This window comes from Carcharhinus amblyrhynchos, chromosome 4, assembly GCF_965287045.1.
Source record: "Carcharhinus amblyrhynchos chromosome 4, sCarAmb.v2.hapA, whole genome shotgun sequence".
Classification (NCBI taxonomy): domain Eukaryota; kingdom Metazoa; phylum Chordata; class Chondrichthyes; order Carcharhiniformes; family Carcharhinidae; genus Carcharhinus; species Carcharhinus amblyrhynchos.
In genome coordinates this window covers 89675583-89689680 of record NC_137327.1, presented here as the reverse complement: position 1 = coordinate 89689680, position 14098 = coordinate 89675583, and the positions used below count along the sequence as shown (strand labels likewise).

Genomic DNA, 14098 nt, shown 5'->3' with positions numbered 1-14098 from the left:
GAAATACTAAGCAGATCACATATCATATTTGGAGAATGAAGAAGAGTAAACAGGTGGAATTTTTGTGAAAGTAATGTTCATGGCTCTTGGCTGAGAAGTCAGGGATGGGCCCCGACTCCATAGGGACAGGAGGCCACATCCTAATATTAAGGCAGTCAGGCCATTAAGTGGCTAACGCCAGGTTCCATTCCCATCTCTGAGGCTGTTCCACCTCCAACAGCTACTGACCAGAAATGTTGGCCAGTTTTGGGACTATGGCAGTCCAGTACAAGAACACTAGAAGGCCAGATTTAAAGGTGAGACTAGTCAGCTTTGGAGCTCAGGGAAATGTCAGGCCCCAGTGAGAGGGGTAGGGGTTAAGGATCGAGAGACTGAGTGTAGGAAAGAACAGGTGAGGGGCTTCAATCACTACTGTGGGGAGAGGGGGGTGTCTAAATTTTTTAAATTCATTTGTGGGACATAGACGTTGCTGGCTGGCCAACATTTATTGCCCATCCCTGAATGCCTGAAAGCAGTTGAGAATCAACCACATTGCTGTAGCTCTGAAGTCATTTGACCAGGTAAGGTCATCAGATTTTCTTCCCTAAATGACATTAGTGAACGAGATGGGTTTTTCCAGCAATCAGCAATGGTTTTATAATCATCAGTAGATTCTTAATTCCAAATATATTTTACTTGAATTTTAATTCCACAATCTGCTGTGGTGGTATTCAAACCCAGTTCCCCAGAACATTAAAATCTAGCAATAATACCACCATGCCATTGCCTCCCCATAGATAGAAAATTGGGCAGAGTGCCTGAACAAGACTGAACTGCCTCAAGCCTGCAACTAAGCCGAGCAGCTTTTACTTGCCAAAATGTAGAAACAGCAGGAGGATTGCATTACTCCAGCAAAATTGCTATGTTTCTTCAATTAGTGCTGTCAGGTGACTCCTTAATTGGGCTAATTTAATTTCTGCCACTGCCATGTAGGATATCTTCTCTGTGAAGTTGTTTTGGAAAGATCGCAATGAGGCAACAGTGGGCCCTAATTTTGATTCTAAGTGCTGGGCGGATTTGAAACTGGGAGTGCTACAGACCTGACTTTTAGATCTGTTCTGGTGTCTCCATTCGCACGCTGCTTGCAAAACTATCTGTGATTCGCGCTGCACAAGCCTGTGGGCAAGGCTTAACACGCCCAAAATCCTACAGCTCCAATTGGTGCCTCCAACTCTGCATGAGCAAAAAAAGATAGAATGCTGCTCCCATGCCATACCCCTCCAGGGCCGGATAATGCCTCCCCCAGCCCCCAGAGACATTGCCCCATCCCCACAACATTACTGACCCCCTTATCCTCCCACACCCCCACTACCCAGAACAATTGCAGGCTCCTCCCCACTTACACCTCACTGATCTCAGGCAGACCCTCCCATCCCCCTCACTGATCTCAGGCAGAGTGGCAGTGGATCCCCCTTCCCCTCCACTGATCTCAGGCAGAGTGCCAGTGGACCCCCTTCCCCTCCACTGATCACAGGAAGAGTGGCAGCTGACCCCCTTCCTTGTCACTGATCTCAGGCAGAGAGGCAACGGACCCCCCTTCCCTAGCAGTGATGTGGCAGCAGACCCCCCCCTTCCCTCTCCCCAACTATGTCAAGCAGAGTAGCAGCAGACCCATTACCCCCACCCCCCCACGCCCCACCCTGATCTCAAGCCATTGGATGCTCATCACTACCTCCTCACTAACTGAAGCACCCAAATCAGACTTACACAGAGCATGTCTGTTTCGCATTGATTCTGGATGGGCAAACGAGGTGATAAAGGGAGAAGTGCTGGTAAAGTTGGGCGTGCAACTTATTAAGTCAATTTAAATGCATACAAATCTAATCGCGGCTGTTGTCAAGCCTCAGTAAAGGGGGAACTGACGCAAAGACGGGCGTGGATCTCACTACTCGCCTCACGCTTAACTTTACCAGGTTTTCGCACCCGAAAACAGGCGCAATGCGATGGTAAAATCGAGCCCAACATGTCCACTATCTTCTGCTTAAATTTGCTGGCACATTCACCTCCAAAGCTTCCTCTGGATCTCCAGGAAAATTCTCCTTAAGGAATCTAACCCAGAAGTATAAATTGTTTAATCCAATGTTAAATCATGTGAAATAAAAAGAGGGAAGAACATTGTTGATTGAGAGGGGGAATTACAAAATTCCTCTGCTGACAGAATCTTCTCATCCTGCCAATGTGACCAGAAATTGGGATAGCCCACCAACCCTGCTAGGGGGCACTTCACCATAGAAGGGAGCTTGAAAATGTCAACCACAAGTTTTTTAAAAGATCAATTTAAGTATTTTAAAACTCCAAAAATAATACAGTTCTGAATAAAGCGGACTCCATACTTGTAAAGTTAAATTTTCAGGCCAGAGAGCAGTTTTTTGGCAGTAATTAAGATTTATTGCTCATTGATACATCTGCATACATCCCTAACATTTTCTGGCATGTTTAGTGGGTATTTAGTGTTTAGTGTCATAGATGTGTTGTTACAGCTTCTTACTTGAAAACAACCATTGCCCAGTGTCCTGGTGACTTTATTACCCATCATAAAACCAAAGCCATTTGTTGCCAGTAAACAGAGCAGTCCACACACTCAGCCTGAAGTTTAAAATCTCTTGCCCTGAAGTTAGCCAAATTTCCCAACAGACCATAGTAGGCCAACCTTGCTTGCTTGGCCATTTTTGTAGTAGACAATAGCTTGTTGGCTATACTAATTGTCAGCACTTTGTACCTTTCATACATTTCAGTGCTGAATCAATCTGTGGGCTTCTTATGGGTTGAAATTTTCCAGCCATTCCCACCTTCGGGATTTCTCATTCCACTGATGGTGACCTCTTGCTGTGGGTCCCCAGGTAGCGGAGGGTGCAAACTGTGGGAAAACCCATTGACAGCAGTGGGCCTGAAAGATCCTACTGTTTGCCAATAGTGGGCTACTTCCACTGCCACAAAACATGTGGGGAGGTGGGGTGTGGAATGGAAAATCCAACTTATGGAGGCAGAGGGCAAATTGGAGAGCAACTTATTTATGCTTAATGGCTCATATATAGACAACAGAATTGCTGTCCTATTTCCTCCATATTGTTGGTGAATGCTAATTGCTTCACTATTATTTTTGTTGTAAAATGCAGATTACTGTGTCAGGGTACAACTTTGAGATGCTTCTGGGAACTTTCTTCCACAAGGCTAGCAATTCAGACTAGCACACTTTGATTCACTCAAACTGCTGAAAATAATAAGAAGTCCTGTTCTGGGCTATTGAGAAAGGCTTCAGCAGCTTAGCAAAGAACAATCATGGAAATCATATCTGGCAGGAAAGTTTTAGAGATATTTTGCTTTTATATTCTTTGGTCATTTTCAATCATTGGGTGCCCTCTTTTGGTGCCAATGAGTGCAGGTCCAATTTCCATCCCTTGAGCACTGTAGGGGATCTGGATCACCACTGTCCTGTCCGCTGTATTTGAGGTAGGGTCCCCAGCTACCAGGGAAGATGGATATCCAGTTTATCACACAGCATTTCTAGTGTGAAGTGAATTTGACTGAGTATTTTATCTCTCCCTCAGATTAAACACAGGTGTCAGCTAAATGAGCTTTAGGATTTTATTCAGTAACAGTGTTGATTCAATCAATTCCAACCAATTCTTCTGACATTAAACCAGAAATATGTAAAGAACTACAGTTCCCTCTACTTGATTTTGAGTTTCTGCTGACCTGTGTTTGCTTTGTTTCAACTGCACAGTATCCTACAGAGACCTTAAAGGGATTAGTTTAATATTTAAGCACACAATGAAATTGGTCTGCTGAATACCAATGAACTGTGACATGGTGGTCTGATAATTTGTTAAAGAATAATAAAAACTAGATTTACAAGATCTACATTTTGTTTTTCCTAGTTCTGACGGAATCCCATTTCTAATGCACGACTCTACATTTGAAAGGACAACAGACATAGCAGAGGTTTTTCCTAAGCAAGTTAGAAATAGTGTGTCAAGTTTTACATGGGCAGAGATTAAAGAGCTCAATGCTGGAAAGTGGTTTCTAAAGGTGAAGATATGACAGCTTTTCATGTTTATTTTTCTCTTTAACATCAAATCACAGTCTTTATTAAATTCCGTGAAAAGTTATGACCCATGTTGAAACTCGAAATCATTCAATTTACAGGATGCAGATAATAGAATAAATAAGTTTAAGGAACTCTTTGCAAAAGCTGGGTTAAATATTAACTTGCACCATTCAGTCCCTGATTTTGAATCCAGCGAGAATGATACGTTTAAGGGCCTGGATTTTCATTGAGACAAGATGACTCAGGAGCCCTTTAAAAATGGCCAATTCCTGACCCCATTCACGGGCTGTCCTTTAGAACAAAGAACTGTACAGCACAGGAACAGGCCGTTCGGTCCTCCAAGGCTGCGCCAATCATGATGCCTGCCTAAACTAAAAACGTATGCACTTACAGAGTCCGTATCCTTCCATTCCCATCCTATTTATATATTCGTCTAGATGTCCCTTAAATGCTGCTATCATGTCTTGCTCCCACTATCTATCTGGGCAGCGCATTCCAGACATTCACCACCCTCTGAGTAAAAAACTTGCCTCACACATCTTGTTTAAACTTTTTCCCATGCATCTTAAAGCTATGTCCCCTAGTACTTCACTTTTCTATCCTAAGAAAGAACATCTGACTGTCCATTCTGTACATGCCATACATAACCTTGTAAACCTTTATCAGGTCATCCCAGTGAGACCAGGGTTTCTATTAAAACCCCACATCCATCACTGCCAACCTGGCTAGCTCCATTGCAGGGATCATCATGTTTCTGCAATTTTCATGGATTTTGGCTAGTTTTAAAGCATCATGGTCCATAGTCCCTCAGAAGAGTCTCATTTGCATGTGGAACCTTTGCAATGCCAAGTGCTGCCCTTCCATCCATCTGCATGTCCCCACAGGCCCACCATGTCAAGCTTACCCTTCCATCTATCCCCCCAAGGCTCCTCATGGTGCGGCTGTTTTAACAAGAAAAGTGGATGTTTGGGCTTTCACCCAAGTGGTTTCTGGGGTTTGTGATATTTGTTATTGATATTTTAAAGGGTCTGGATGATTGATATTTTATTAGCTTGAAGTGAAATGAATTTTTTACAATACAAGTGGAAGTTATGAATGAATTACATTTCCTAAAACATTTTTTTTCACAGATCCAACTATGACCATAGGGTTTATTGATTCTATACAGTGTATAGTGGGTTAATGAGCATAGAAATACCAAGGCTTGGCACAGGGGGCATGAACAGTCATGTAAGGGATTGGTGGAAATTCATAGCTTGGCATAGAGGCATGAGGGGACAAAGGGGGTGGATGGGGCCATAAGATGCCATGAATGGAGCATATGAAGTGTTTGGAGGATGTGAGGGCTGGAGGGCCTTTGTGTTCTCATTTTAACTGAGAGGAAGTCCCACAGCACCCATGTAAGCCTTTTGAAGAGCCCACCTCTGTACTCAGCATCTGCTTGGCTGCCTCCAAACTTCAGCCAGCCCAACTCTAGCCTACATCCACACCAATCTCCCCTTCCCTCCACCCTCCACACCCACCAGCACCCTTGCCTCCTCCTCTTCTTCCCCCCTCCCCCCACCTCGTAATGAAGATTCCATCTTTGCAGGCACATTTTCCTGAAGCAAGTGAGCCAAACCGGGTATTTTCTTAATTCCTACTACTCACCTCAAGAATGAAAACCCAGGTCAAATTAAGGGCCTCTCTCAACAGCTCTTAAGATCTTTCATTATTTGAACTCAATGCAGCTTCAGTACAATTCCTAATAGGCATTGGCCCACAATATAAAGTTCCCCAAACTTTGCACTATATGTAATCCCTGCCAAAACAGACTATAGTTGGATGGTAAGGTAAATGGAAATGCCATATTGGAAAATGTTGCTGATCTGAAGTTAGGTCAAAGACATGTCGGGAAAAATTAGAACGGTTTCTCTCTGCATCTAACTATTCTATTCCTGGGAGCACTGAATGGAATAGTGTTGATGGAATTTTACTTTGCAAGTACACTGTGCCACAGTTAATATTTATAGCACTCAATATGTCACAGTGTCTGAAATGAGAATATATTTATTTGGAAGTAGGAAGATTTCTAATTTTAGTAAGTATATATGTCACGAGAAAAAATATTAAATGCAAGAGATAGGTATTTTAATTGTCCTTGGAACTGTAAATTTTATCACTGTAACATTTTTTTGTTAAAATTCTCACAGTTTCTGTAACTTGCCACTGCTCAACTAACAGAATATGCTGCTTTGGGTATTGTTTACAGTTAAAAAACGTATTCTGAGTATTCACCTGACTTTGTCTTTTTCTCTGACTGCGCTCCCTCATAGAAAGATCCTTACAATACTGTTAGCATACTATCGGAAGAAGCTCAAAAAAAAGCTGCCAAGCAACACGTTTGTTTGTTGACTGAGCTCTTGGATTTTGCAGCGAAAAATAAAAAACATGTAATGTTTGACCTGCGGCCTCCAACAAATACATCTCATCCATACTATAATACTTGTCACGAAGTTGTTGTAGAAACCATCTTGAATTCTTCGATTGATGACAAACTGGTAAGGAAATTGAGTCTCTCTTTCAAAGATAACAACTGGAAATTAGAAAATCCCTATATCAGAAGAGTACAATTTCTATATTGTTATATCTGTTTTCTGTATCAATTTGACCTACATGAGATATATTTTTCATTTTGTTTTATGATATTGTTATGCAGCCTAATTCAGCTTATAAAGAGTTGACCCCCAATGGTAAAATTGTGCATTTCTGATATTAATCATGGATATGAAATTAACATTTATTCTATTTAGGAAGTTAATTCAGGAACAATAGGGAGTCATGTGTTAAGGATAGCATAACGAAGCAGGTCATATCCTAGTAATAAGGAAGTTCCTGGTGTGGGAGTCAGATAGGTCAGACAACACATGCTGTTTACTTTATCATGTTACATTGGTTTTAAGGAGAATCCTGGGGCCAGATTTTTGCTGTCTGCAAACAGGATCAATAGAAGGCAGACAGCAAAAAAAACAGACTGCCAAGTGACACAAACAGATGTCCCACCTCCATTTCCACTGCCAGCCATCTTCATGAGATAGGAAGCCCAAACATCCCTATTGAAGGACTCAAGGTGCGATCTTTCTAGGCTGGCAGGTTTTGAAAGCATTCTGTGACCATGTAAGTAAGTAGAGGCAGTAATGACCATGGAGCCAAGACAAAAAAACTTGGAAACTTCACGAAGGCAAGTTGGAAGATTTTTAGAGGCTTGAAGGATAGCTTTGAAAGCCAGTTAACACCGAGGGACTTCAGTAAATGATGAAGTAAAAATAAACAGAGCACTCCATTGAAGAGCTACCTTTTGGACAGGCCTTCATTATTAATGGGCCCTGAGCTGATTTGGCTCAGTTGGTTGGATGGCTGGTGTGGATTACATTGGTATCAATAAACTGGGGCTTGGAATTCGATGAATTTGCAATCCTCCTCTTTGCCTTAATCGTGGTGGAAGTCATGGCATTGTGGGTCAGACCTGCTTTGAACCAGCGAACTGAAGAAGTAAGGAGACCCAAACTGTACACAGTACTCCAGTTGCAGTGTCACCATAAGTCTGTTTGGTTATAGAAAAACATCCTTATCTTTATCCACCATTCCCCTTTCAATAAACAGGAACACTCCATTTGCCTCTTTAATTCCTTGCTCTGCCTGCATACTGACTTTTTGATTCATATACACAGACTCCCAGATCCCTCTGTACAGCAGAATTCTACACACTTTACATTTAAATAATATTCAGCTTTTTGAATCCTCTATTCTACCAAAATAGATAACCACATATTTCCCACATCATAGCATATCTGCCAATTTTTTTGCCCACTCATTTAAATCCTCATGTGGACTTTCCTCTCCCTATCTCTGTATCCTTCTTCAGTCCAGAAATCCTTTAAGATCACTCCACTGCTCCTGTTTTGGCCTCTTGTACATCTCCAGTTCTAGTAATTTCCCATTGGCAGACACCCCTTCAGCTGTCTGGGCCTTAAGCCCTGGAATTCCATCCCTAAACCTTGCCACTTCTCAACAGCTGTCTGTTCCTTTAAGATGCACCTTAGCATCTGCTATTTGATTAAACATTTTGCCATCTATCCTAATAATGTGTATGGATTGGCATCACATTTTAATTGAGAAATCCCTGTGAAAGACTTGGGATTACTTGGCATCAACTTTGCTGTAAACAAAATATTCAACCTCTACCTTTACTTCATTACACACAAAATAACTAACCTCTGAACTACTTCGTTATACACAAAGTATTCACAAAATATCCAAACTCACAACTTGGACTTGAGATGCTACCTGTGGTGAGCTGAACTGATCAGATTTTCTCCCAATAGGCTTTATTCCGATGTCTCTGAGGCCCAGACATTGGAGTCTTGCTGCTGCTTCTGCACTGGTTGATCCCAAGTTACTGCTGCCAATGTCTCTGAATCTTTCCCTCTTATACAGATGTTGCTGGCATTGATTAGGCTTCCAGTCATGTACTCACATGATAGGCACTAATCTATCACTGTCTTTATGGTCACAAATGCAAAAGAGTCATGCCTCCTTCAGGGATCATAATTTGGTCAGGAACACAGCCCACAGGAGTTTGTGTTCAGTCATTGTCTGTGCAAGGCATAGCAACGGGCATTGTCCAATCAATTCCTGTGTTTGTTCTATGGCTGCTCTCATCGTCATTAACCTAATACAGAGTTAGCCCTTTTACCATCAGGCCTTGCAGCTGTCTTCATTTTGCTGGTGTCTTTATGAATACCCATCAGGCTACAATGGATTCAGTCCAGGGTCAGGAATCCAACTTCTGAATCTTTCCAGAGCCCAACCCCATGCTGTATTTCAACTATTTATTTATTTTTTGTTATTCATTCAAGGGTTGTGGACTCCCCTGGCTAACTCAGCATTTATTGCCCACCCGTAATTTTAAAATGCAGGTTGTCTAATTGGGATAGAGGCAAGCCCATTATTGGCTGCTGCCAGGAAGGATCAGCTGATGCTGGAGTCTCACACTCATTGTGTGAAAATGTTTTGTCTCGCATCACATTTTTACTCCTTTTGAAAACATCCCAATGAGTATTTGAAAATGAAGCCCTGAAAGTATGAAAGATGCTTAATGGAGAATTGTAAGGTGTAGAACAGTTGTTTTTTTTAGAGTCATTATTGATTGGGGAATAGAGTACAAGGGCAAGGAGATTATGTTGAAGTTATATAAGACTTTAGTTAGGCCTCAGCTGGAGTACCTTGTCCAGTTTTGGGTACTACATGTAGGAAGGATGTGAAAGCTAGAAGGGAGTGCAGAAGAGGTTCATGAGAATGGTTCCAGAGATGGGGAGAAATGGGGACTTTTTTTTGCGTTGGATATAAAAAGAGAAGAAATTTGATAAGGGGTTGCCCATTTAAGACAGAGAAGAGGAGGAGTTTCTTCTCTCAGAATCTGTAGAATTCGTCATAGCAGAGAGCTGGAAAGGTTGGGTCATTAAGTATGTTCTAGGCTTTCTGTATAGACTTTGTATTCTTGGTCCCCTGTAGATCCTCTGGCTGCCCGACAATAAGACTAACATCTCCAATAATTTCCAGAAGATTGTGGGAGAAAAACTTGACCCAGAAACACTGCATAGAGAGAACATTCACACCATCAACATTCGCTACAGTAATATCAGCTTCAGGGAGATAAAGTAAGTTTCTTTGAAAATACCATACCATACCTTACAAACTAAAATTGGGAAAAAGATACAAAAGTCTGAGGTCCCATACCAACTGACTCAAGAACAGCTTCTTCCTTGCTGCTGTCAGACTTTTGAATGGAATTACCTTGCATTAAGTTGATCTTTTTCTACACCCTAGCTATGACTGTAACACTACATTCTACATTCTCTCGTTTCCTTCTCTATGAACGGTACGTTTTCTCTGCATAGTGTGCAAGAAACAATACTTTTCACTGTATGTTAATACAGTTAATACAGTGACAATAATAAATCAAATCAAATTAAAAACTAGAAAATGTGCAATGCAAATCACAGAAAAGAGTGCTGGCAATTGTAGCTAACATTTGCAATTTGATACATTTCTATGAGGATGGTGGCCCACTGTACTATCAGGGTAATTTATAAAATTATATTCCCAGCACACAGTGTCAACACCCAGGCACCAGGAATTTAATGCCGCTCCCCATGAGCCTTGTGTTCTGGACATAATATGTATAGCACCTGCTCAAATTCCTGATTATGCTTCCAATGTAGAATTTGAATTTCACAAGATCATGCTCTGCAATAGGAGTACAAATTTGTACATATCTCCCAAAACTTAATAGTCAGGATTTTAGAGCCACATATATCCAGAAAAAAGCAGAAATCCAGATGTTAGTAATTTTTTTCTTCTTCCAGAAGATGCACTGCTAAGATCCCCAAGCAATTCGTGAACTGGCAAAAATTTCCACTTTTACAGCTTTAGTTTTGCTGTAAACTCTTTGAAAAATTACGCCTTTTTGAATGAAATATAACTGGCATTTAATGGTGTATTAAGTTCATGACTTTTGTAATGCCCTCACTGAATCTGAGAAATCAACTTTGTTTGTGGAATATCAAATTTCTGTATTATGAAGTAAAGTTTTCACTTGTTAGTATAAAACTTAAATATTGCTGAGAAGACACATTGCTGAAACTTTTTATCTTACACTCATCAAGGTAAATGCAAGAATGCCAAATTTCAAACAAACATGACAATTTATACTGCAGAAGAAAAAGTTGCTGATTGATTGGCAAGTCATCTTTGACTGCCGAGGTGTTGCCATGGAGAATGAAATGGGACCTGTGTTCCCTGTTAGCGCGAGTGGGTGAAACGACCACTACAGACTCAGGGTGAAGTTCAATAACAGCACAGCTTTATTTTCTTTTACGTCGACAGAGAAACACAGTCAGGACATACAATCGGACTGTCCCGAAAGCGCTTTAAAGACTCCCCCACAACGGGCTACAGTTATACCTGAACTTCCCGTTTCAAATGCTAATCCTTTATTTACAATATTTGACTTCAGCCATCCTGTTTTGATGTTTTCGAGTGTTGGAGCAATTGTTTTAAGTGTGTGTTAATCCTTTTTGTCTGGTTGGTTATCAATGGTCTAGAATGTCTGGGGTTTGAACCATAGGTGTGTTATTGATCTCAAAGAGATTTGAGGGGCCAGGGACATTTCCTTAACTATGTTAATTTTAGGTGTCTCCATGGGTTGTTTGACTGGTTTAGAAGTGCTGATTTTAATGGGGTGGGGATGTGTTCTTTAATTTAGTTCCTGTAGCTGCCATCCTGTCCGATTTCCCTTATAAGAACATAAGAACATAAGAAATAGGAGCAGGAGTAGGCCATCCAGCCCTTCGAGCCTGCCCCGCCATTCAATAAGATCATGGCTGATCTGTCGCTGCTCAGTTCCATTTTCCCGCCCTCTCCCCATAACCCTTAATCCCCTCTCCTATCAAAAACCCATCAACCCGCGTCTTAAAAATATTTAGCGAGGCAGCCTCCACCACTTCAACGGGCAGAGAATTCCAGAGATTCACCACCCTTTGAGTGCAGAAGTTCCTCCTCAACTCTGTTCTAAACCGACCCCCTTTTATCTGGAGGCTGTGCCCCCTAGTCCTACTGTCTTTTTTGAGCGGGAAGAGTCTTTCCACCTCTATCCTATCCATCCCATTCATCATCTTATACGTCTCAATGAGATCTCCCCTCATTCTTCTAAACTCTAACGAGTACAAGCCCAGTTTATTCAGCCTCTCCTCATAGCTCAACCCCCTCAACTCCGGTATCAGCCTAGTAAACCTCCTCTGCACTCCCTCCAAGGCCAAAATATCTTTGCGCAGGTGCGGCGCCCAAAACTGCACACAGTACTCCAGCTGCGGCCTCACCAATGCCTTATACAGCTGCAGGAAGACCTCCCTACTTTTATATTCAATCCCCTTCGCTATGAAGGCCAGCATCCCATTCGCCTTCCTGACCACCTGCTGCACCTGCAAGCTGGGTTTTTGCAACTCATGCACAAGGACCCCGACTTATGTGCTAGCCCTCATTTGCATTCTAAAAGCATGCTCTTGCCTACTGATCGGTGTCTGTTACTTCGTGATTTTAGTGGAGGGCTCTGAGTATAGCTTTAGTTTGCTCCCATTTTGTGTGCCCAATTTCATAAAATTTGTTGTCTGATAACATCCCCAAGCTCCCGGGTAATTCAAAAGTGACACAAGGTTTGAACGTGTTCCATTTGCCTGCAGAGGACGGATTGCTGTGCCTGAATAGATGTTGCTTCTAACTATCATAAATTAGTTCAACTGATTGTCCTAAATTGATTGTTAACATCACTATTAGCATATTTAGGATTGTTCAGTAAATGTTGCCCAATCACAGAATTGCATCCAAAAGTAGAATTCCTATTATGGGTTTTGCAAGCATGGGCTGATTAAGTAGTCTGTACTTTGCCTATTATGAATAATTGATGGTACATGCTGTTTGATTTGATCAGCAAATATCTGGGAAGTATGGCCTGTGTATCTTTATTGCACCAGAACTGCAATTCTTACTGAACATCGTCCTGTTTAGTGGAAGGCAGAACATCCTTTGGGACTATGGTAGCATCCATTAACATGAAGCAAAATGGCAACGCCTCAGCAAATCAAGATCATCTTGCAACCAATCAGCTGCCCTGTTGAATAAATGGTCGTGATCATTTGAAATTTGGATTTCTTGCTTTATTCGTGATGAGTGCAAAACAGTTTCAGTACTCTGTCCCTCCTTTCAGCACCATATAAAATTTCCATAATTTAAGAAAAGTTTTTTAGATGGTTTATTTAGGTTCATTTAAATCCAATCATTTATTTGTCTTCCTGAAAATTTATATCAACTGTAAAGAATAATTAGTGCATTTTACTTTTATTTCACATTTGTGAGAATACTTCGCTGTGATTGGCTTCTAAAACTGTTTGCAAGCACCACTTGCTAAATGGCTGGAGATTCTGTCGCCAAATTAAATCTGTTGAAGGGAATAGGGAAATCCATACCACAGGGACTGCTAGATTTGTGTGGAAACCTTTCTTTGAGGTTTGTGGCAAGAGGCATTGCTTCGCCACTGCATTCAAAATCAAATCTTGTAGAGTTGGTGTGGCATTGTCTAAGCCCTAGAAGTAAGCTCCTCCTCAACTCAACCTCAACAAACTTCTGAGGAACTTCAATGTTGTTGTACTGGGATATCAACAGAACATTATGGATTTCTCATTGTCTGACTTGAGCAACTCTAGTTCAGCTTTTCTTTTAAACATATGCATGTGCACATGTACACACTTTTTCCTTTTGGGGAATGTTGGGGAAGTGGGGCAAGAATTCCCGAGTTGATTGTCAGCTCATTGAACTGCATTATGAATGTTCCTTGTGTGGCCAACAGGTCTTGACATTGGATTTCAACCCAGACCTTTTGGTCCAGAGGTGGGGTGGCACTAGTTCAGTGAGCAACAGTTAACACTCTGTTTGAATTTGCATACACGAGATCAAAAAATCACACTGTCTTCAAGGGCATCCCACAGAAAGCTAATATGAGAAAATTTGCTATTAGAGTATTGCCTGCATTCTTTTGGTTGAGACAATTGCCTTCATTCCTATAAATCTGGAGATCTAGTTAGCCATGTGCCTGACACTTGTGTTTCCAAGCATGTCCACTGGATGGCATCAGAAAAATAATTTTAATTTTAATGAGATAAGATTTTGTGCAATGAATATCTATCTTTCTCATCCAGAGTAATTTGACATCCTATTGGAAGTACTTAACTAAAATAGTTTTGTCACATCGCTCTGTACTTTCAGGAACTATGCAACAAAGAACATCAGCACAAATCTTTATGTTGTTAATGAACCTTGGTTGTTCTCCGCACTGTGGTGTGCCAAAGTGAACTCAGTCACAACCAACGCCTGTCATATCTTCAAGAAGATGAATGTACCTATTTGGCACATCGTAAG

At 41.4% G+C, this 14098-nt stretch overlaps 1 protein-coding gene across 6 annotated transcripts in view; it reads left to right on the top strand.

Annotated features, from left to right (window-relative positions):
- The window catches only part of gdpd2 (glycerophosphodiester phosphodiesterase domain containing 2), a 147851-nt gene that overhangs the window by 117564 nt on the left and 16189 nt on the right, over nt 1-14098 (top strand). For all 6 annotated transcript variants that reach the window (XM_080187518.1, XM_080187520.1, XM_080187514.1 and 3 more), the window contains 4 exons: nt 3918-4068; nt 6403-6627; nt 9641-9786; nt 13946-14093. In XM_080187518.1, the coding sequence (XP_080043644.1) occupies nt 3918-4068; nt 6403-6627; nt 9641-9786; nt 13946-14093 (670 nt within the window). The remainder of the gene's footprint in view (nt 1-3917; nt 4069-6402; nt 6628-9640; nt 9787-13945; nt 14094-14098) is intronic.